The sequence below is a fragment of the Pezoporus wallicus genome, unplaced genomic scaffold (genome assembly GCF_028554395.1).
Source record: "Pezoporus wallicus isolate ANWC-B61680 ecotype Strahan unplaced genomic scaffold, APGP_CSIRO_Pwel_v1 contig_6275, whole genome shotgun sequence".
NCBI classification, from domain to species: domain Eukaryota; kingdom Metazoa; phylum Chordata; class Aves; order Psittaciformes; family Psittacidae; genus Pezoporus; species Pezoporus wallicus.
The window spans coordinates 1470431-1495226 of record NW_026636901.1 but is presented as its reverse complement, the minus strand read 5'-3'; the positions used below and the strand labels follow the sequence as shown (position 1 = coordinate 1495226).

General features: G+C 39.6%; 1 protein-coding gene across 7 annotated transcripts in view; it reads right to left on the bottom strand.

Annotated features, from left to right (window-relative positions):
* Positions 1–24796, bottom strand: part of PRUNE2 (prune homolog 2 with BCH domain) — a 144248-nt gene that overhangs the window by 3476 nt on the left and 115976 nt on the right. For 2 of the 7 annotated variants that reach the window (XM_057402136.1, XM_057402143.1), the window contains 8 exons: positions 22257–22359; positions 17882–18013; positions 17657–17743; positions 13751–13849; positions 12503–12538; positions 11953–11991; positions 9379–9426; positions 6864–7440 (listed from right to left, as the gene is read on the bottom strand). In XM_057402136.1, the coding sequence (XP_057258119.1) occupies positions 7419–7440; positions 9379–9426; positions 11953–11991; positions 12503–12538; positions 13751–13849; positions 17657–17743; positions 17882–18013; positions 22257–22359 (566 nt within the window). In that variant the 3' untranslated portion in view covers positions 6864–7418. Of the gene's footprint in view, positions 1–6863; positions 7441–9378; positions 9427–11952; positions 11992–12502; positions 12539–13750; positions 13850–17656; positions 17744–17881; positions 18014–22256; positions 22360–24796 lie in introns of those variants that run through there. The other 5 variants (XM_057402140.1, XM_057402139.1, XM_057402141.1 and 2 more) reach the window with 5 other exon arrangements.

Below are 24796 nucleotides of genomic sequence, written 5' to 3'. Positions count from 1 at the left end.
ACAAAGGAAGTATTATTCAGAAAGATTATTTTTCCAAATAAAATGGTTTTCAGAGAAAATAGCAGCAGTCAGGACCTATGAATTTGTCCTCCTAGGAGTACAGTGACTACTTGAATAGTGCTACTTTGCTGGTGATCCGGGCCTGGGAACGGTGTGTGTCCAGGAAGTATAGTCATATCAGTGATGGAATTTCATAAAAACCATCTAAACCTACCCTTCTTGTTAAAGAATATCAGATCAGCTTTAGTTCATCATCAAGGTCTCACTAATTTTTGTGCTTGCTTCCAAAATCTGCAGGGTTAAATCCACTTGCTGTCCTCACACTGATTTTCTTTCCTTTTCCAGCTGTGATGGGGTAGGAAATGGATGAATGGATAAGGAGGTATTTGGATAACTTATTTTACAACTGCATACACCTACACCACAGAGACACCAGGAGGCGGCAGCTTCTCCACTTAACACTGCTACTGACCCTTTAAGTAGCACAGGAATTTTCTTGTGATGCAAGTTAACATTTATTTGGGTGTTCTTTTACATTGCATTTCTGGTCTCTGTTTACCAGCTTTGGCTTAGTTGATTTCCTACTTTGTCATTTGTCTCCTGCAGTTATTTTTCTCTGTGAAACACTTTTTTCCATACGCCTCCCTATTGCGTCTTGCTCTTTCTACATTTGTTTCCTTATTCACACCTATGTATCTTCCAACTATTAATCTGTGCAACTCACTGAGAAATAAGCCTGTTTTCCTTTTTTTATGAATTCATGCAGCATTTCCTGTTTTTCCATCTTTCTCTTCTGTGCTGTCTACACAAGGGCTGACAGGATTTTACTTTACAGTGAGTGAAAACCAGATTAAGGTACTTGTCTCCAAGTATCTTTAAATGAGGAATAAGAACATTTGGAACAGAGCTGACTTGCACTTTTGAGTCATGGCTCCAGGCCAGGCAAACAGGGCCTGCTGTATTTCAGCGGCTCTTCCAAAGGAGAATCAGAATTTGGAAGGAGGCTGGAACCCCAGGCAGAAAGACATCTGTTAACACTACTTCCCCCTGGACATTTCCCTCAATTTCCCTGACCTGTCCTTCCCCTATTTCTCTTTTCCCAGGCTGATGATTTCAGCTGTGTTCCCTATTATAAAGCCCAACTCCCACATTAATATTCTCTGTGTTCTTTACATTGACTGTTTAATGAAACGTTACTCATACTTGATGAAATGTAACAAGGGAAAGTGTAGAGTCCGGCATCTGGGCAGGAACAACCCCAGGTTCCAGTACAGGTTGGGGAATGACCTGTTAGAGAGCAGTGTAGGGGAGAGGGACCTGGGGGTCCTAGTGGACCACAGGATGATCATGAGCCAACACCGGGGCCTTGTGGCCAAGAAGGCCAATGGCATCCTGGGGTGTACTAGAAGGGGGGTGGTTAGTAGGTCGAGAGAGGTCCTCCTTCCCCTCTACTCTGCCCTGGTGAGACCGCATCTGGAATATTGTGTGCAGTTCTGGGCCCCTCAGCCCAAGAAGGACAGGGAGCTGCTGGAGAGAGTCCAGCGCAGGGCAACTAAGATGATTAAGGGAGTGGAGCATCTCCCTTATGAGGAAAGACTGAGAGAGCTGGGTCTCTATAGTTTAGAGAAGAGGAGATTGAGGGGTGACCTTATTAGTGTATATAAATATATTAAGGGGGAGTGTCACGAGGATGGAGCCAGGCTCTACTCAGTGGCAAACAATGATAGGACAAGGGGTAATGGGTACAAACTGGAACACAAGAGGTTCCACTTAAACTTGACAAGAAACTTCTTCTCAGTGAGGGTGACGGAACACTGGAAGAGGCTGCCCAGGGAGGTTGTGGAGTATCCTTCCCTGGAGACATTCAAAACTCACCTGGACACATTCCTGTGTAACATCATCTAGGTGTTCCTGCTCCAGCAGCGGGATTGGACTAGGTGATCTTCTGAGGTCCCTTCCAATCTCTAGCATACTGTGATCCTGTGATACTTCAAAGGGATGAAGACAGACGTGAACTTCTGCAGTCTTGATGGCTTAACACAGGTTTGTCATATAAAGCCAGCACAGCATTTTATGAGTCACTCTCTCATAGAAGGAGCCTGCTTTACACACCTGGCTTCAGGGAGCAGTATGGGAAGATACTCTGTGAATTATTTTCCTGCTATTGCTGTAGGCTGCTTTGCTTGCTGCCTAGTGAAGTACATAATAGAGAAGCAAGAATATAAGGTTCTGACATTTCTGATTTGAACTTTCTTTTAACTGCTTCTATTTCGTAGCAAGTTGTGACTTGGATGAACAGATAATATTTGGAAGTGAGCTTATGCTTTTTATTTCTTCACCTGACTTTAATTCCTTTGAACAGTGTGTCTTGACAATCCTAGATTCACCAGACTTTCTGACAGACTAGATACTGTATGAGAGACACAGTGCACTTTTTTTTCTGCAGCAGCCCACTGCTGAGGTCACAGCTGGTCATCCCAAACAAAATAAAGCTCATTGTCTGGAGCTGTCATTTACTTCCAAGACTGTTCACAGACTAGTAGCTAATGTTAGGGCATTAGACCCATAGACTCCTGAATTGTATGAAGAACTCAAAATCATCACCCTACAAAACCGGTTTGCTATCTGCAGGAAAAAAGACAAGAACCACAACGAGGACTTGGTAGCCAGCAGCTCTTGTCCTTTATGCTGCCAGCAACTGTTCATGGTCAGGTCATCCTGGGAATACATGTCCTGGTGCTTTTGAACATACGCATGCGACTGCATGAGTGAATGAAGCCTATGAGAGGAAAGGTGTGAGCAGACGGGATCAACTTACATTGAGATGTTGTAAGTATGGTCTCCTTTCATAGTGTCTTGCATTCAGCTTGTAAAACTAGTTCTCCCACACAGAAAACAATCCAGGCCATTAATTTCTGCTTTAGCTCTAAAGACCGAGCTAAGAGGAATATAAATCTTGGAGAAGCAGGAAGGCATAAAATTAACACTGCTGGGAAATGAGTGATAATACTAACTTACTGCATAGCAATGGATTTCCGCTTTGTTGATAGACTTTATTTTACGCAACTGAACTGTACTGAAAATTTATTTAATGACAACCCTTCACTGAAAATCTATAAGATTTTTTTTTTATCTACTCCTGAAGAAACAGCAAATGAGCAGAACATCGAGTTTAAGTGCTTTTATACCTTTTTACACCTTTTTTTCTTGAGAAAAATGTTAAGATGTCCCAAGAAAATGGTCTACTTAGAGACTATCGCAGAACAGGAGGATGTCAACAGTCAATATACTAGAATCTTCTTTTTTGAAAATAAGGCTTCTATGTTATTCTTTATTTGCATTTTCAGCTTCTCCTTTTGTAAATAGCTGTGTCTACTGCACCACTGTTCCCAGCTACAAAAGCCATTTATCAACACTCTGAAAACATTAGTCACATTACTGGAAGACATAAATTGCCAGGTGGCGAGGTACACAGAAGGTAAGAAAGATATGTGATCTCCCATTACAACTGCTGGCATTAAGATGACCTACAGCTCTCCCAGCTACAGTACTGTATGGCTAGATATCAGCATAGCCATTCCAGTCCCTGAGATTTAGGGTACAAATGATCACATATTACTGCACACTGGAGATCAACTAACAAACATTTAAACTGTAATCAAATGATATTGGAAGGACCTGGAGAAGGATAATAAAAATCTAAAGGCAATTTAAGATTCCTGAAATCTAGCAGCACTTCTTTTGTATGACATGGCCATAATTAAGTCTGCTTCCAAGGCACAATTTAAGCCCTGAATTACCAACCCTTATGACCTGATGAATCTTCAAACCTATCAAAAGCCCAGGAGACTACCTTCAATAAGCATGAAAGGTTAGTTTAATCTAAGTTCTTTGTACTGAAAAGGTCTAGGAGCATTCATACTGTTGCTTGAGGTGGGTGGAATTAAGAAGCCATAGGTTATCCCCTTTCAGTTCACATTTATTGTTTCACCAGCCAATGCTCCAGGTTAGCTGTCCAGAAGCCAGCCACGTTTACTTAAAGTAGTGGAAACATAAATTGACCCATTTGACACAGATGTAGACTGGGACAGGAGTGGGCACACAATACCAGATAGGTGATAGGACTGAACATTGACCAGTTCTGATGCCTTCCTTCACTGCAGTCAGTAAGATGGTTTCAATCTGTTCCTGCCCCATGGCTTCTGTTTTCTACCATATCAGATGTAGCAAGACTTACTATGCATTAGATTTCTAGATAACAGCAGAGGCACAAATTAGAGAGCAATTAAAAAAGCTACCCCTGCATTCTTTTAGGAACAATACTGCTTGCTAGCACCAGCACAGCAGGGATTTGAATACAAGGAGGTAGACAGAAATATGAGACACAGAACTGACTCAGTTTCAATTTTTGGAAGGACAGGTAGGGAATGGGAATTCAAAAAATACTTGTAACTAAGCAAAGAACCGTGATTCGAAACGGTCAAGTGTTTCCATGCACCCAGGGAATAAAGAAAGTTGGAGCTGAAAGGAAATACTTCCAGTGGTGGGTTGCAGTTCTTTATTTCTGATTCATATGGATATACACGCATACAATGATATTAGATATCCTTGTATTGCTTAATGTATAAGTCAGCATAGGTCTTTTAACGAACAAACAAAAAGCGCAACTATTAATTTATATTTCATCTCAGCACTGATAGACAGTAGAAAAAACCCTTTTATATAAAAGCTTGTATCTGTGCAGTTATATGTACTATATTCCTCTTCCAACTAACTACTGATTTATTGACACACTATTGTTAGTATAATATAGAATTGCCATATCATAACATTAAAAAAATTTTCAAAATATATTAATAAGCAAAGATAACCACACCTTGTTCTTGCAATCATTTTTTGCACCAACACATTGATGCACCATTTTGTTTTAACGTGACATCTGGTTTAAACAAATTCCTTCTGTCTCAGGCTGCCACTATTAGTCCACTCATACTAATCACATTAATCCATGTATAGCTTTGCTGTTTAGTAATTTCACACAAAGCCTTTAGAATTAAACTCACTTCTGAGCTGACATCCAGCACTAAGAACACAAATCTCATATACCCCACTTAGGTCTCGAAGAGTGCATGAAGATTTGTGCTGAACTTCTGCTTTGTGGTGAACTTCTCTTTTAGCTAACACTTTCTCTCACCTACAGCATAACACAAGTCATCTGGCTCATTCTAGGTGGCTTAAACTACAGGTCTACAGAAGATGTGACTTCATGCTACTAAATGCTTGTAATTGTTTAGAGTTAGGTGAACCTTAATTAGCATCTGGAAGTTAATACAAATATTAATCTGTACATAAAACATTATCCCCAATAATACTAAATGACAGCACTTTTCTAAGGCAGACACAAGCCAAGTTTCAAATATCTGAGAAAAGGTGGGACCTGCCAGATCCTAGTTCAGGGCAAGGTTATAGAGCAGCAGCAACAGTCACAGGATTAGGCCTTTCCTCTGTGAAAAGTAACAGGAACTGACAGAAAGATGCAATACAGTAGGCTAGCTACTGTGACAGTGTATACCTGTCAGTATAGAGCAATGACTGCAGAAGTGCAGGTATTTCAGTTTTGATGCCAGCAGATAAGAAAGCATTTGGCAACTTCTTGCCTTTCTGACAATTTTGTTAGTATCTTCACTACAGTAGCTGAATAACTGTGCACACAATGATGATGCCTTCATTGCCTACAGACTAGCAAACACAAGATACAAACTGACAGAGATAGAAATGTGCAAATCACAGAACAAAAATATTAATCTTTTCAATAAAGGACCAAATACAATTTTCACTCTAATTTTAGATCCTACTGAAAAAAATACAAGGCTCACGCTGTCCTGCCTTTTGCTTAAACTTTAATCCCCAAGAAAACTTTTGCTTGTCTTCTCTTTCATTAATAATTCTGGACTGGAAGCAGGAGTGGAATAAGTGCACACATAAAAAGAAGGTGCAAATTATATTGAATTTATATGTCTAAGGTCTTATTTACCTTAGATGTATTTACAAAGTAAAAAATCCACAGATATAATTCTAGGGTATATGAGAATCTTGTGAACATAGTATTTCAAAGACTGAATAACACTATTAATTCTATTAGGGCATCCCAAAAGGCAGATGAGTCGCAGGTTTGGGAAGTGCACGTGTGTGTGCTCACTAAGGGGAAGACAAAGCATTAGCTGTATTCTTGGCTCTTGTCATTTTAAAGCAGACAAGAGGAATTTATTCAACAATTAATTTGCTGTCTCTTGCAAAAGAATGGTCAAGACTGCAATTATTTTCCCGTGACTGTAAGGACTTACTGCAGTGTCTTTTGTGCCAGTACACAGGACCACAGCAAACAGGAAACAGCGTTTTTCTTAATTTCATGTTTTCACTGTTGTATTCTGTGACATGACAATAAACTGCATTGTAATACTTGGGGGTTTTATGTTAGATACATTCTGAATACTACTTGGACATCTGTTCCTAACAAATGAATGTGACTCCCAATTGTACATTTATACATTTAATCTTCAGTTGTTAGAAGAAAATACTAAGTAGTTGTTTCATATTCATAGCATTAATAGCCTTTACAATCGGAGTGAGGATGCCACTCAAAGACTTGTAACTTAAAAAAAAAATAATTTAGAAAAGCAGATTTAGAAAACAACTTCAAATTAATACTGCAGGGCTTTTAGAATATATGACAATCATTTACAGGATTAGCTGCTTCTATAAAAACTAAAATAAAGATATTTAACTAAATTATTAAAATAAAATTAATTTCAGTTACTCTGAAATACTATCACTAATTATTATTTTATTTAATATGTCTTTTCTGTGACGAAATAAAAAAAGTCATTAGAGTTAAATGAACACAGAAAGACTTTCCAGACAGCAAGAAACAAATTCAAGAAAGTCCTGCATCATTTCTAGAATTATTCTTGAATAACAAAGTTGCTGCTGCTCTGTGACACAACCAAGCTAGAATTTATTATAACAATAACTATTCTGTTCTGCTACGCATAAACATTAATATGCTGAAGGCAAAAATGAAAAAAAATCCGTATCCTCTACTGATTTGTTGATGAGGCACACTGTTGTTAAAATGGTATCCCTTTAAACAGAAATTGCACACACATTGAAACCAGCGCTAGACAATACAGCTTTCCTAATGAAAACTCCATTTCTGATGACAACACAGGCCCCAAATTCTGCTGTTTCCATGGCAACAGGATTGCTCCTTCTGGTGGTCTTGAATTGCTGAATGACACGGAAGAATGATAAAACAAACAAAATTAACCAAAACTCCCTGCTGTACACCATGGTCACAGGTGTCTGGGTGAGAAAATCCAAGCAAAACCTCTTCTTCAGATGTGTGGCAACGATGCTTTTTATTTCAGGGTCATGTCAATGCTATATATTAAAGACAAAACCAAAAAAAACACAAACAAACACAGAAGAACAACAACAACAAAAGAAATCAGTGCTGTGAAATATGCAGCTAGTCATTTCCCCAATCCTGAGCATCCTCATCTCTCACTTAAATGTATTGGTGTCAAATAATTTACACACATCCCATCTACTGTATATGCAAAATATACAACTTAATAAGATCTGTAACATTTTAATTGAAATTGAATAACTACATTCCCAGTAATTTCAATCTGAAATAGACACCAGATGTGGGAAGTTCCACTGGTGGAATGACACACAGTGTGGCAAGATATGGGTGCCCCTCAAAATGTTTGTAAAAGTATGGTTTTGCCATTTAGTACAAAACACATGTGATCAAATACATTAGAAGCATTCTTTAAAATAAGGAGTCATCACAGAATACTAGTTAACTATTTAAATCAAATATCTATGAACTGTTACAGAACACACAGGGTTCTTTTACTATGAATTACTTCATAATGATTTTTTTCTTTTTACCAAGTCATGAGGAAGTGCAAGAACTTGAACGACGACAATAGCATAACAATAGATAAAAGCCTTTGGAATAGATATGAAAAAAACCAACAGAAGCAAACTTAAGAGGAGTGCAGACTCCAGAGAGGTTTCCATAGAAAGCATACAGTAGAGAAATCTACATATAGCTGCTATTATCTTTATGGGGGCATTTACATGGGGAATCCTACTTCCTGAAGAAATGACACAATAAATGAGCTATATGACCACAGGAAAATTACTGCCACTTCCGAAGACAGATTCATATTTATGCATATTTAAGCCAAATATAAATTCTCTTCTCATATTTCTTCTTGCTGCCCAGCTTCTCTTTTGAGAAAAGAAAAAGAAAATTGTTCAAGCCAAAATTTAGCTTATGGTTCTAACCTATGTCTTGTACCTATGTGATAGCTTACTAGAGTAGAAATTTATTTAAAAAATGTGAAAAGAAAAGCTACATTTTGTTTATGCATCTCTTTGCCACATGTACTGCTCATTATTTGCCTGCTTATTAGTACTCATATTACTGATGTAATCTTTTACTGAGGAGTCTGTTTTGCTATATTTTATTTCCTGAACAATATTCCAGTGTATTTCTACATACCAGTCAGATGGGTAGGGACAACAAAGTCCCCAGTCACTCCCGCATGGTGTACACTGGCCAGGAATAAACGCACTGCTGCAATGACTAGTCCTCCTGACATGCTGTTCTAGCAACTGTGACACACCACAGCTACACCCTCTCTGATGCACAGTAAGAACAGTGCAGAGTTTTCCATTTGTGTGCTTCAGTTATGGTATCAGATGGAAGAACAGCATGCTAGAGGACTGACACATTCCCGTTTCCATGGAAACCAGTCCAACTTTGAAAGGAAGAGACATAAAGATACTGGAGATTTAATCAGGGAAATAACAATGAAAAAGGCTGAGAACCACAAAAGCAAAGAGGAAAAAATGAAGAGCACAACCCAGGAATTAAAGTAAAATAAAAGACTTTTTAATCTCTGAATGAGAATGGCATGTTTACCACTTTACTTTTAATTGAGGATAATGCATGGATGCATATTGCACTTTTTCTACCTGTTTTGCACATAACTTAACCTGACTATCCTCAGGCTAAAAATTCTATCTGTCTCTGCTTGGAAATGGTCGAGGACACTTTAATCACATCTGCAATTAAAATGTAATAAAGCTTACTTCAGTGCTTTTTCTGTGTGCATATGTTGAATCAAGTTCCTGAAAATAACTACAAAAGCATTTAGGTCTCCAAAAAAAAGCTTTATGGATCCTACCCAGCCTCTGTTTATAGCAGCATGGTGGCAAAATAATGTTAAAATATAATGACAATTATATTGACAATTATATTGTTAAAATATAATGACAATATTAGGCATAAATTCTTACTCTTGCTCCACTGAAGTGATTTCTGGATCATTTGAAAGGCAGCTAGTTCTGGGTACAAGGAAAAAGAAGTAGTAGTAAACATTTCTTCTCTGCTTATTTTTTTCTCTTTTTAAATATGACATCAATTTTTTTTGATGTAATAACTAATGAGTAGCTTTGACAGCACAAACACACAAATGCTACTGATAGGAACGTAGTGATCTTACTGCCTGCAATACAAACTAGTTTGAGTAATAATTTTTTTAAGCTATTTCTTTAAGTTGGCAAAGGGAAATGCACTACAGCGACTTCATACATCCAATGATAACAATAATCAGTGATGCCTAATATGAGTATTTAGTTCCCCTTTCATTTGCTATGCTGCAGCCTGCACTCTTTTAAATGAATGGAGTAACAAGAAAGCTTTCTTCTGAGAGTTTTCACCGTCATTACTACAATATATTTGAAAATGTTTGAATAGAAAGGATTGAAGTTGCATTTCAAGGTTGGGTGAGACTCTTTTGTTTAATAAAATATTCAAATGGTATCAGATAAATACTTATCATAGAATCACAGAATAGTTAGGGCTGGAAAAGACCTTAAGATTGTCTAGTTCCAACCCCTCACCATAGGGTCAGGGACTTAATGTGAATTTATTGCTTCTGAGGCAGTCTAACTGCTACAATCAAAAAGCAGCGGTCAGTGTTTTTCGGTATTTGTGGTCATAGAATCATAGAATAATTAGGGTTGGAAAGGACCTTAAGATCATCTAGTTCCACCCCCCCTGCCGTGGGCAGGGACACCTTATGCTAAATCATATCACCCAAGGCCTCGTCCAACCTGGCCTTGAACACTGCCAGGGATGGAGCATTCACAACCTCCCTGGGCAACCTATTCCAGTGCCTCACCACCCGAACAGGAAAGAATTTCCTTCTTATATTCAATCTGAACTTCCCCTGTTTAAGTTTTAACCCGTTACCCCTTGTCCTGACACTACAGTCTCTAATGAAGAATCCCTCTCCAGCATTCCTATAGGCCCTTTTCAGATACTGGAAGGCTGCTATGAGGTTTCCAAGCAGCCTTCTCTTCCCCAGGCTGAATAGCCCCAACTTTCTCAGCCTGTCTTCACGCAGGAGGTGCTCCAGTCCCCTGATCATCCTCGTGGCCCTGCTCTGGACTTGTTCCAACACTTCCATGTCCTTTTTTATGTTGAGGACACCAGAACTGCACGCAATACTCCAAGTGAGGTCTCATGAGAGCAGAGGGGCAGGATCACCTCCTTTGACCTGCTGGTCATGCTCCTTTTGATGCAGCCCAGGATACGGTTGGCTTTCTGGGCTGCAAGGGCACAATGAAGCCAGCTCATGTTCATTTTCTCATCAACCAACACCCCCAAGTCCTCCTGTGCAGGGCTGCTCTGAATCTCTTCTCTGCCCAACCTGCAGCTGTGCCTGGGATTGCTGTGACCCAGGTGTAGGACCTTGCACTTGGCATGGTTGAACTTCATAAGGCTGACATCAGCCCAGCTCACAAGCGTGTCAAGGTCCCTCTGGATGGCATTCCTTCCCTCCAGCGTATCAACTGAACCACACAGCTTGGTGTCATCGGCAAACTTGCTGAGGGCGCACTCAATCCCACTGTCCATGTCAGTGACAAAGATGTCATTTTAAAAGCTAATCTCAGGAGAACTGGAGGAAAATGTGTATTGCAAAAGGAGAAACTTTAAAAAAAAACACAACAAAGGAGAAGTGGTAAAATGAAAATTCTGAAGTGCACAAGCTAAAGGAAGGAAACTGAAGAGAAACTCAAAAACTCAGAATCTTTGGTTACAGTAACCGCAGGGAAAATGTCACACTAGAACCAACAGACACACCTTCTCCAGAATCTTGTGTACAAAACACATGTGAAAAAAGTGCACTGGATACTTTCCAAGCTCTATTCAGTAAGTCAAGGATTGCATTCTTCCAGTTAAGGGTTTCTATGGTACTTCACAGTGTACTGCCTCTGTTTCCTTAAGTCAAAGCACAGAGTTACGAGTTTCTAGTATTTGATCATCAGCTGATACTGATTTATTAAGTGACCATAAAAAATACAGTATTATCAAGTGTTAATTCACTGGCCTATCCAACCAACACTGGAGAGACAGGTAAAGTTGTTTGCCTTAACTGAAAATGAGGTATAATAGCTATCCCTAGCTTAGTAAATTGTGGAAAATAATTTTTAAAAAGCACTACCTCCTAAAAACTTCATGAATCATCTGACATAATGGGTGGACGGTAGAAAATGTTTAATGAACTATTTTAATGGAATAAAAAATTTATTTTAGTTCTCCACATGACTACAGAAACAACAATAGAAATTAGCAAAACTGGTTTTTATAATGTAAGGGTATGATTTTTCCTTACTGAGACCCAACAATACAAATGCAGGCTGCTTGCAGTGAGAGGGGAAGTCAATACACAAGAGTGGCAACTTACAGAGTAACTGGAACTACAAGGTGACTGCTGTACCAAACACATAATGTAAGACTGTATTCAATCTATTCCTGTGAAACAAGTAAATATAATGCCAGCATCCAGCTGAAAGCTATCTTACTTAGCTGCTTCTGAAGCTTCCCTCAGCTCTTCATCCAGTCTGCATGAATTAAAGTTATTGATATAAAGAAACAAAGAAGCAAGCAGAGCGTGAGAGAAGCAGAGCAATAGCAGAGCAAAGAACATAGTACATGCTTCTAAAATAGGCACCCAATATTATGCACTGACCCTAAATCTCTTAAGTACGAAACCTTTTATCCCTGTGCTCAATTCCACCTTTAATTTGTAACTCCTTGTTTAGCTTATTTGGAGGCAGAAACATAAAGACAGCAGGGATAGGAAGAACACCCGGTGGACAGAGCTGAAAGCATTCAGTTGCTCTATCAGATAGTATTAAACTAGCTGCAGCCTGGGTCAAGTCAAGGACATTTACAGTTCAGTAAGTTTTATTTGCAAGGGAGGCTGATCTCAACAGCTTGAAGGGGAAAGTAAGACTCCACATCATTGCAAGTCCTCTCTCATTCAGCTGTTGAGGTTGCCTGCAGGTGAAAGGCTGTCACACAGATTCACTCCACTATGAGCAGCAGCATGGGCTAGAAAGCAAGTTTTACCTCATTCTTCTCTTAATACACCTCTCTTCATCATACCTTACAAGATAAGAGTGGGTGAAAGAAGAGAAAAGATGTACAAGTTTATATGATACAACATGCACATTGTATTACATTTTGGTAAAAACTATCAAATAACCACAAAACCCAAATCCTGATGCAACCCTATGTACTTTCTACAGGTGGGATTCCTCATGACCATAGGCAGTATTTTTGTTCTTGCCAAAGGAGCAATTATGAAGCTAAAGCTGAATATTATTTTGATATAGGGATCTTTCTCAGTTTGCAGCAGAAGTTATCAGCTGAACACTGCTATTCTCCCTGTGGCATGGGAATAAGCACTAGCAGTGCCCTGAATGCAAACACCCACTAAATTTTCATATCACAACATCTTGAAAATGTTTGCCACCAGTGACACACTTGTCACCTTTCAATTTTTTTTTTATTCAGCATAATCATGACCTCATCTGGCTGCTGAAGACATGAAGTAGGCAGTTCCCTAAAATTTCTTAAGCTCTAAATCCTAAAGTTTCTTTGGTACCGGTGCTGTGATCACTTCACCTTTGGTCTGAAAGGTGACTGGACTTACCAAACAGTTTTCAGTTTGCAGAGAAGAAAACAAGTGTGTAATACAGATGTGTGTACTGCTACAGAGAGTGTAACAGTAAAAATTAAGTAAGTAGAAACAACACTGACCTACATTACATACATTAAGGTCTGCATCAAAGAGGACTGTAAGAAATTAAAATGTTAACAGGAATCAAAAGAGGAAAAGAGGCAAGAACGAAGGGAGGGATGGAGAATGGAAAAATCTTAGGGATGTTAAAATATTCTAGAAGTCTCTTTATCAGGTGATTCCTATGGAAGAGTTAAACTTTTCTGCTACCTTCTTTCTGGATTAGCGAGGAATAGTTTGTTCCGATTTGGATTATGTAGACATAGAGTTGATGGGGGACTCTGAGCCTGAAAGCTTTTCTTCATTTTGCTGACAGTATCATTTGTTCCAGTACAAAATCTTCCTCTTCCCATAAGTGCTGGTTCCCCTAGGAGTATACACTGTGTTTTGTGCTTCCACTACAGTGTTTTCCTGCTTCTGAGTTTGACAGTGGAATTTTTGTGGAACAATACATAAATATTTACAGCAATACCAAGAAGGGGTTTTCTGTTTTTCTACAGACTGTGAAACACTATTATTAGTTTCTGGAAATAGTTTCTATTAGAACAAGTACATGCTTACTGTACATCACTTACTTGACAATACTGTCTGGTATGTGCACGTATTCCATTGGAATCATCTCACGAAGCTCTGCCAATGTGTTGACATACTGTATTTTACTGCTGAACTTAGAACTGAAACATAGAAAAAACATGTTAAGTGACTTTTCTTCAAGTATCTTTTATGATGTATTAAAAAATCCATATAATTAATGTGTTAAATATTTAGGCATTCTGTTATTCATATTTCAATTATAAAGTTCAGCTGATCATGAGCATACCTGAGTTCTAGTAAGGCTAAAATCAATTGTAAAACTTTTGCTGTTCCTTGCTTAGGCTAAATCACAGTATTTAGGACAAAATTATGAATTGCAATGCTTACATACTAGGCAATGTGACTAATTCTACAGTTCGAAGGAGATGTATTAAAATTTTGAGAAGAATGAAATCCCCTACAGCACACTTACATGTAAAAAGAGATGGGAAGCATTCACGTCATGTGGTCATAATGAATTAACATCAACTGATTGTGACAAATTAGCATTTATGTTTGACACTGATTCTCAATCAAATACAATGAAACTGAGAATGAAGACCTTGGGCACACTGTTGGAGACGATCTGGTTCAAGACCATCTTAAAAACCTCAACGTGCACAAGACCATGGGAAGAAATGCCATCCAGAGGGACCTTGACACGCTTGTGAGCTGGGCTGATGTCAGCCTTATGAAGTTCAACCATGCCAAGGGCAAGGTCCTACACCTGGGTGGGAGCAATCCCAGGCACAGCTACAGGCTGGGCAGAGAAGAGATTCAGAGCAGCCCTGCAGAGAGGGACTTGGGGGTGTTGGTCGATGAGAAACTGAACATGAGCTGGCTTCATTGTGCCCTTGCAGCCCAGAAAGCCAACCGTATCCTGGGCTGCATCAAAAGGAGCATGACCAGCAGGTCAAAGGAGGTGATCCTGCCCCTCTGCTCTCATGAGACCTCACTTGGAGTATTGCGTGCAGTTCTGGTGTCCTCAACATAAAAAAGGTCATGGAAGTGTTGGAACAAGTCCAGAGCAGGGCCACGAGGATGATCAGGGGGCTGGAGCACCTCCTGTGTGAAGACAGGCTGAGGAAGTTGGGGCTGTTCAGCCTGGGGAAGAGAAGGCTGCGTGGAGACCTCATAGCAGCCTTCCAGTATCTGAAGGGGGCCTATAAGAATGCTGGGGAGGGACTCTTCACTAGGGACTGTAGTGACAGGACAAGAGGTAATGGGTTAAAACTTAAACGGGTGAAGTTTAGATTGGATATAAGGAAGAAGTTCTTTACTGTGAGGGTGGTGAGGCACTGGAATGGGTTGCCCAGGGAAGCTGTGAATGCTCCATCCCTGGTGGTGTTCAAGGCCAGGCTGGACAGAGCCTTTGGTGACATGGTTTAGTGTGAGGTGTCCCTGCCCACGGCAGGGGGGTTGGAAGTGGATGATCTTAAGGTCCTTTCCAACCCTATTTTATGATTCTATGATTCTATGATATGTATGGTCTTATGAGAAATCCATCTTTTTCATTTGGATCATAAAGCAATTTTCCAAATTCAGCTCTGGTTGTATTTAGTCTTTTAATATCAGTAATAGTGACATGAATGCACATTGACTGTAAAAGTTCTTAAGTATAGGCCATGAAAACCAGAATGTGTTCTTCCTATATACTGCTGATTTGGGGATATGACCAGATCACATGAAGCCTCTGCAATAGCTCTGATCACAAGGTTTCTGCCCCTTGCCTTACCATACCTATTTCTCATACAAGGTAAAGTGAGACAGCTGAAACAGGAACACAGGAAAGTACTGTGTATAGTTACTTAAGCTTATCCATTTTGATTTGTCTCTGTAACAGATTACCTTCACTTCGCTAAGCACACGCACTGGAGCAAGCTTAATGGTCACCTTTTAAGATGCATGAACCACAACTGTCTCATCAAAGCCATGACAGCATACAGATAATTGTTAGCACTTTATAAAAAATGCTGATCATAGTTTGCACCATCCAAACTGCCAACTTGTCAAGCTGCAAACCAATCAGAAACTTCTAAATCAGAAAAAAAATTAAAATATTTCAAGGGTAAATTCTTCCACTTGAGGATTCTCCTGTGTCCATTAATTCCAGCACCAGTGTGGTTTCTGAGTAATTGATTCAGGTGTGCTGCCAATGGTGGTAGGTTTTTGAGGTAGAATTGACTAGCACACCCTCAGTGACAAGACTGACCCTTGCCAATCTGTTGTCTTTCAGTTTCTTGGTCCCTACTGTTTTGTCCCACATCTCAGCTGAAATGGAATTAGAATTATGTTGCTCATGTTTAGCTACCTCACTGAAATCTCTGCTTGCCTTGGGACCAGTTAATTTCTTACTTTAAAATTCCCACTGTGCACATCAGTGGTTTGGTGAACTGCTTGGGGCTAGCAAACTAAGCTACAGCCATCAGCCTGCAATCTAATCAGGTTTCCATCTTCTTACATTGCTTGTTACTGAACTGGCTGTCTCTTTTCATGCCTTGTGGAGTTTTTTTACTCAGCTTTCTTAGTGCTCCTCTGTCCTTGGTGAGGGTTCAAATATCTTATGTCATCTTCCACAAGAGTCACATTGGCCGCGTGTCCTGCCCACCTTTTTTTCAACTCCGATTTGCACTTTGCTTTCTTCTTGTACAGACTTACTTGGCTGAAACACAGCGCTTTAACTGGTCTCTAATGCTTTTAGTTTTGTACTGCTGATTTGCTGCGCCAAACGGTTTAGAGTGAACTTTTCTCCTGTTTGGCAATGCAAAATCTCTAGTCACTGCTGCTCAGTATGGTCATTATGAATAAATGACTAATGAACTGAAACAGATGTGGCATATATGATTTTTTTAAATTTTGGCGTCTACCTTTCCTCTGGGAGCAAATAGGATGCCAACAGAAACACCTCAGACACCAAATGCAACTCAGTGAATCCCCATCATTACTGCTGACAATTCCAGGTACTGTTTTCTTGTTACTCTGGTATTTTTAATTGTCACTTTCTACTTGGTATTAAAGACACCATGTCTAAAAGTAGAAGGTTCTTTATGACACTATGCCTGTCGCACTTTGACAGCAATGGGAGAACTCCTGTGCTTCCAGATCCCAGTGCTACCCTGTCAGGATAGAGCACCCTGCAATAGTCACCTCCAGTCTCCTCATCTGCAGCCTAGGGACAGACCACTCTGAGGTATCTTATTCACTCTATGGTTCCTATAGTTGATGCTGCTTCTCTTGCCTGAAGCAACTCTTTCTCACACCTGTGAGTCTGCTCCTGCCTATTTCAGGATTTCAACTGCATACTTGCTCATCATCTTCAACAACTTCTAAGATCTTCTGGGTCTGTAACATTTCTTTGCTTTTTTACTAATCAAAGCATTGTTCTTGGTGGCATTAAACCTTTCTTTTTCAAGCCAGAACTCCTTTGCATTCAAACAGCTCAGGGTGCTGGCAGTCCTCTTGTATAAGCAGCAACTACCTTTCCAAATGCAGAATTGTAGCTTAGTCTAGTCCAGTAGCCAGGATTTTTTTTTAATGACGTGACCATCATTACATGCAGATCGCTTTTCTACATGTCTTCTAGCTGGGCTTGGAACAAAGACAACTTTAAGGGACTGAATGCCAAGTTCTGCATAAATATAGAGGTTTAATATTTTATATAGTTTGTTTTTAATAGTTTTCAATAGGTTTAATAGTTGCAGACTATAATGCCTGCAACTAGATACTCGTATAAATAACTTTTGGGTTTGCTTTTTTTTTCATTTAAGAAAGTCAACTTCAACTGCCAAAATGCCAACATGAACTGGAAAATGAGTATTCTTCTATGAAGGATTAACAGGCATGTCTGATGATTTAGGGTGCTTCTATATTCTCAGGGACACAGAAAATCACTGGTATATATTACATACCTTATAAAAGGTCGTGTCACAGCCAGAATTGTCCTGATAAACCATGATGGATGAACAATTATAAATGATTTCAAATTCTTCCGTAACCTAAGTAAAAAATAATTTTTTTAAAAAATCCATACAAAATACAGGAAGATCATATACAGTGAACACTGTCCTAGAAATGAGTAACAGAAATTGACAGCATTTACAATAATGCCGATCAGAAAGGAAAATACTACTCACCGTCGATCAATCATCTGGTAACATCTTTTCATCCAGCCCAGTCCAGGCATCCTGCTTCTTGGTGTTGCTCCATTCAAGTAGACAATCATATAGTCTTCAGCCACCATAAGCTCTAAAGTACTGATTACGTAGCTGATGAAAGTACAGGAATAAGTGAGCATATATTATACATTACCCATTTAAGCCCCAACTAAATCAGTCTGCTATGACTAAGTTAAGGCAGACTAAAAGCAGTTTATGACAAGATAGCATTTACTTTTCTTTTAAACCAATGCAAACATTTAGCACTGGTCACCATGTTACCTGTAGACGTATAACTAGAAAACCACAACCTTATCTGCATCTTCAGAAATCTGGAGTTTCCTTACACAGGTGGAGTTTCATAGTAAGTTTTCAAATCTCACAGGTGACTTTGCTTTTTCTTAATAGGGCATTAAATCGTGAGAGATTTAAGGAAAGGGAGAGTGTGGCAGGACTATGCAAAGTTCCATGAACTTCTGAAATTAATTGCTGAGAAACTTCACTATTACCCATAGAACCATAGAACCCTGAAATGGTTTGGGTTGGAAGGGACCTTAAAGATCATCTACTTGCAATCCCCTGCCACAGGCAGGGACATCTTCCACTAGACCAGGTTGCTCCAAGCCTCGTCCAACCCGGCCTTGAACACTTCCAGGGATGGGGCAGCCACAACTTCTCTGGGCAACCTGTGCCAGTGCCTCACCACCCCCACAGTAAAGAGCGTAACAACAACAATAATAAAAATATGTTTGTTCAGTGAAAAAATACGGGTGAGGAGAAGATACTTGTTTATGATTCCTGTGATCCACACGCTAGTGCTACTGAGACTCTGAGTGACAACTACAAATACTTTGAATCTCAAGGCTAATAAAACTTGTCCATCAACCTGCCTTCTGATGTGACAGAGCACTCACTCCATGACCACTTCATTTTGTGAGCAAAACACTCCAAACGCTCATTAAACTCCCCAGGCCAGCAACAATAATTCATATAGAACAGTGCTCTTGACTCTCCTAAAACAGCACAGTACTTAGTCAAATGAAAGGGTAGTTTTAAATTCTTGTCCGGGACTACATATGCAGATGCTCCACTCAGTAGTCCAAACCCCATTTAGGAGTTGTTATCACAGGTATGGTCAAATTGTTCTCTGTCCTATCCAATCCCAAGAAGGCAAGTCTATGCAAAAACTACAGTGAAAAATCAGGGGTCACACCTTAAAAACCTGAATGCTGGAGTGTGCTTAATAAAAAAGGTAGTTCTATTCCCTAAGCATAATGGCCCCTTTCACAGGTGTATGGGAATGACTCATAGTCTAATCTGACACTTAAATTCCTTAAATGCAGTTTCTTTAAAAGAAGGCTCAGGGGAGACCAGTACCTAAAGGGGGACTACAGGTAATCTGGAGAGGGGCTTTTTACAAGGGTATGGAGGGGCAAGACAAGGTGCAATGGCTTTAAATGGAAAAAGGGAAGATTTAGGTAAGATATTAGGATGGAGTTCTTCCCTGTGAGGGTGGTGAGGCATTGGAACAGACTGGCCAGAGAAGCTGAGGCTGCTCCATCCCTGGAAGTGTTCAAGGCCAGGCTGGACAAGGCTTAGAGAAACCTGGTGTAGTGGAAGATGTCTCTGCCCATGGCAGGGGGGCTGGAGATGATCTTAAGGTCCCTTCCAACCCAAACCATTCTATGGTTCTGCAATTCGGTGAATAGTAGGAAATCTGTTTCTCACCAACAAGAGTGATACTTTACCTGTACGTAAAGCAGGCAGACATTAACTGGCTAGTTCCATGCATTTGATAAACCCCTATCTAAATAACTACTCAATTCTTCTCACTGCTCTCTTTCTCACCCTGCAGTTGTGCATTCGCTGCCTTTGCATGCACTTGTAAAAGCTCATGTCTAATGGTGAAATATCAAAGTGGGGGATGTATGGCCGTCCTGATGGAAAAAGCCTGATTTAACTGAACCTACTGATTATTTGACAGATTATGAAATTAGCCCTTCCACATAACATCTAGTGCTTTAAAGACATTTAGACATTGAAACATACAGAAAAGTGTGTATAAGTATTTCTCAAAACACTACAAGACTTTCAGTTATAGAAACAGTCTGAAAATATCTATGTTTGGCCTAGGTGCAAAGGGACCTCCAAATAGTATGAACAATCAATTGTAGTAAGAACAATCATGCCTACTGTTCATCAAGTATAAGAGGAGTATTACAAAACAAAATATCTCTGCTATTTTTTTAGTGAGATCTCACTTATCTCACACACTTTCATTCAGCAGCTCTTATTCACTGTGGGATGAATCATATCATCTTCCATTTTAGGCACGCTGAGCTCTCTTGCAAACCTTACCTAACTGGTAATTTTCTATTATTTGGCAATGAGGTGACTTCTTCATTATTTGAAAAGATGGACAGACTTTTTGTTATTTACTAGAACAATTAACTCACTCTGAAAGCAAAAAGTGCTGTGTTTGATTTTCAAAGTACAGTCTTTCAGGTTGCAATTCGTTTAAAAATATTTAAATCTCTAGACTGTATCAGGCAGCCACAAATGAAACAGCAGAATGTTCTGAGTAGTTCTGCATCATCTGCAAGTGCTGTAGAAGACGCTGTCTTAACAGTTTTGTCTCAAACCTAACTTTTCAAAGACAGTTTTATAGGATTAGGAAGGTAACAAATAGGAACAAGGTAACTGGAAATGCAGGGAAACCAGAAGGGAAAGTAAATGCAAAACTGAGGAACAATTGAAAACAGTTGTTAATCAGAAACTAGAGGTGTCATATATACTGCAAGTGCATGATTATCTCTTGGAAATATGCTGTATAAAAATTGGGAAGAGATTTAATGATTTGCAGGTTCCTCCAGACCCCTATATAATTCAATAGTAAAAAATTCTCAAATATTTAAGTATCTAAGTTGTTAGGTATGTTGTGAACTGTCGCACTCCCTCTATTTCAATGCAATTCACTGACCTACAACTGAAAGAAAGGGGTGATCTGGCTTTCCCTTTTCCTTGTCTTACAGAGAACTAACACTCTATAAACCTTAACATAAGCTGAAGGTTCACACCCAACCTGAACTCTCTCTTACACTGCTACACCAGAAAAAGACAGTAAGTTATGAAGTTGTCTTTGGCAATGTCCTCAAGTGATGTGGAAAAGTCTCTTAAGACTTGAAAAAGCTCTCTCTGCAAAGTCCATTTACCGTTTGCTTTACCTATCGACAAGGGTCTTGGGTGAAGTCAAAGAAAACCATTAAATGTCAGCCACAGTTACTCTCAGCTTCAGCTTTGTTCCTAGCTATAAAGTCAAAGCCACTGTAGCAACTCCTCCCCTCTGAATCACTGGGTACTGTGTAAATCAATTACTGTGGATGATGCTGGGCTCTTAAAGCCTTTACCAGACAAACACTGGCAGGTGGTCTGACTTGGAACTAAAGCACTCTCATTTTTCATACATAGACGCAATGTTGAAGGCATTGACTGTAACCATGCACCTTCAAGAAGTGGAGTTTTAAGGAGACTGGGCCTGTGCTCTTGGTGAGCTGCAAATGGTGAAAGCTAGGCCTCTGCTGGCTTTAGAAATGACTTACTGGATTTTAGCATAGAAAATGCTGGAAGGATTGATTTTTTAACAGCTGTAAGTACAAATAGCTGGAGGCACTTCAGGGGAGTACTGCCTACACAATTTCTGGCTGTCAAAACAAGTTGCTATTAGCAGTAATTTTGCTGTCATAAATTTGGGTTCATGTGGCCAAATCCGTGTACCACTCAACTGGCCTCTGACACTTTTAGCTGAAGCAGAAGCAGCTGGAGTCAGGAAAAATACTTAAGAGCTGTTTGTGTCAGCAACTGTAATTTATTCTGTATTTTTGAAACTACCATCACAAAATGGTCCTGTGACTCCTAAAGACAGCTACAACATATATTAAAAATATTATATACAGTGATAATGTATATATATGATAATATATAATAAACAGTGAAAAACAGTTTGGTGGCCTAAGAACCTGCTGACTATTATAAAGGGCTGGAAATCACTAGTGAAACAGTGCAATGATTGTAGGCCTAAGAAGCTGAAGATACTGCACATTCCTTGACATCTAGGGAGATACTGCAGTCAGATTTGGTCCTGACACATATGCCTTTATTTGGGATGGTGAGTAAGAAAAGAATACTAAAATAATACTCTATTGAACAGTTAATCTAAAACTATTATTCTTGTCATTCAGATGACTCCCCTTCCAATGGTCAAAATTACCTCTTAATTAAAGACAGGTTATCTCTCACTACATAATTATGAGTACTACCTCAAAAGACTCTGTGCCATTGCTCACATATCACTCACAGGAAAAGATTTTCCATGACATAGTTGTAATCAGTTCGACTGCTGTCTGGCAAGAAGCATGCTGCAAACACAATGATAGCATTCAGACCATCACCATAGTATCCTGTGGAAAAAAAAAGGAAAAGGCATTTTTGTCTTTGTTAAAGGCTCTTAACAAGATAAATGTGAAAAGAAATCTCGAAGTTCTGGAATAGAGCTACTATGTCTACTACTGAAGAAGACAAAAAATGTATGAAATATCATCAAGTGATAAGCAAGCAGAATACTGTTATGTTGAATTCCTGAAAAACACACTTAGAACAAGTATCAGTAAACTTTTTACAGAGACCAGCAAAAAAGCCTTGTAAGTAATACAATCTTATCTGAACTCCTGGTTCATTGCATCTCTGGGGCAATCATGAGCTGAATGCTCACGTTAGAGTGAGGAACAAGGGGCTAAGGAAAATATCGTACATTTGTTACGCTGCATCTTCTGAATGACGTTTCTTAAAGTCTCACAATCCAATACCAGTTGGCTTGCCCAGCTGCAATGATCTCAGGATATTACAGTTATGACTGCACTCCACTATATCTTAAAAGCTCCTGGGGATCAGTTAAATAACTTGCTGCAAGTTCAGTGTAAAATACTTTTTCACCTTGGACACTCCAGTTGTCCAATACTGGCAATCACTGGACTGCACCACTGCTTAATGATGGCTGTAAACCCTCAAAGCTGCAGCACTTCTGTTCTGGGGTCCAGGGCAGTTGCTTGTTACCCCAAAATAATTTTTCTTTTTTTTTTTTTTTAATGATGGATTAATGCTGGCTGATCTTCTCCACAATCCTTTGCAGCTGTTACAGATCTCTGTATTATTAATAATAAATACAACTGCATAATAATAAATAGAATCACAGAACAGTTAGGGTTGGAAAGGACCTTAAGATCATCAAGTTTCAACCGCCCTGCCATGGGCAGGGACACCTCACACTAAACCATGTCACCCAAGGCTCTGTCCAACCTGGCCTTGAACATCTCCAGGGCTGAAGCATTCACAACTTCCCTGGGCAACCCATTCCTGGGCCTCACCACCCTTAAATAAATAAAACTGCATTTCAGTTTTGTTTAATATATACATACAATCAGGAGACAATTTATAAAGATGCTGTAGAAATGGTTGTAGGTAGATAGCACTAATGCCATACAGAGATAGAAGCTGGATGTACTTAGAGAATGTACTGAAAACCTTTCAAAAGAGGCTATGAGAAACTACAAGTGACAGATCACAATGTTTGTGAAGGAAACCCTGAGTCTCCCTCAAAGATGGAAACACATTCCTGACAAAATAAAGGATAACACTGGCACTTATGCAACATTTTCATGAGGAGATTTTAAGACTTACAGTGCTTTTTGGATACTAGACAGCAGTATCCAACCCTCAAATGCTCTTGCATTGTGGCCAGACAAGCAAAGCAAAATTCTGTGTGGAAAGAAGCAGATAACACACAATCTACAAGTGCCAATCAGGGAAGAGTGAGAGAGGTGTTTTTTTCTCAGCTAGCTGAAACAAGGAGATGATGTTTATGTCAAGGAAGTAATTTCTTACATGGCTTTGTAGAGATCTTCGAAGAATCTAGTATGTCTGACAAAATGAGTGCTTCAAGGCGCTTGCCCATGAGGCCTTCCATGCCAAGGAGAACCACAGCTGATTAATCTGAACCCTATCACCAGTCATAAGGACATGCATACAAGCGCATTCCATTTAGGGCTCTCAGCTGTTCCTTAAAGACAGAAAAACACTACTGCTTCCTGACTTACAAAGGGGAGCAAAAGAAGGGTAAGATTCTCAAAAGAAAAATGTACATGTCAGAAGCAAGCCTCCTGCCTCGAGCCATATTGTTTCAAATCAAGTCTTGGCAAAGCAACCTGCTTAAGTTGTTATGTTGGATTTATTTATTTCTGAGTTCAATTTGGTAGGTATATTGCATTGGATAAGATAATAATATATACTGTTGTTGGTAACACCAACATCGAGTCGAGAATGCTAGCTAGCCTACACCTCATCCACTGAAGAATCATTTGGACACTGCAGGAAGCCTTCTGTCCTTAGTCTTAAGTCCACTGTTCTATGAACTTGGCATTGCCTGTCTTCCTGGCATTGTGAAGTAGCTTTTTTAATGTCTTCAAGATGCCAAAGGCCAGCTAGTTTATAACTGGGCTTCCAGAGCCAGAGAAGCCACTAGCCACTATAATGGTAGCCCAGCATATGCCTGCTGTCTTCTCCAGTTCCACAATGCAGTGTTTCTCTCCATCCTGTTGGAGGACACAGGTGGGCAGGAGAGCTAAGCCAAAGGGCAGTGTGGATATCCCACTTTAATCCATGTGACACAGTGTGTATGTCATAGCTCCAGCTCATGTTAGGATCCATGAACATCATATCTACAGATATACATACAGTTGATTGACTTCGTTGTCCTAGTGAAGATGTCAAGATCAAATTCAAAGAGCAGCATTGCACTGTCTAGCAAGGATGTACACAGGTAGGCAGAAGAAAGTCCAGTCC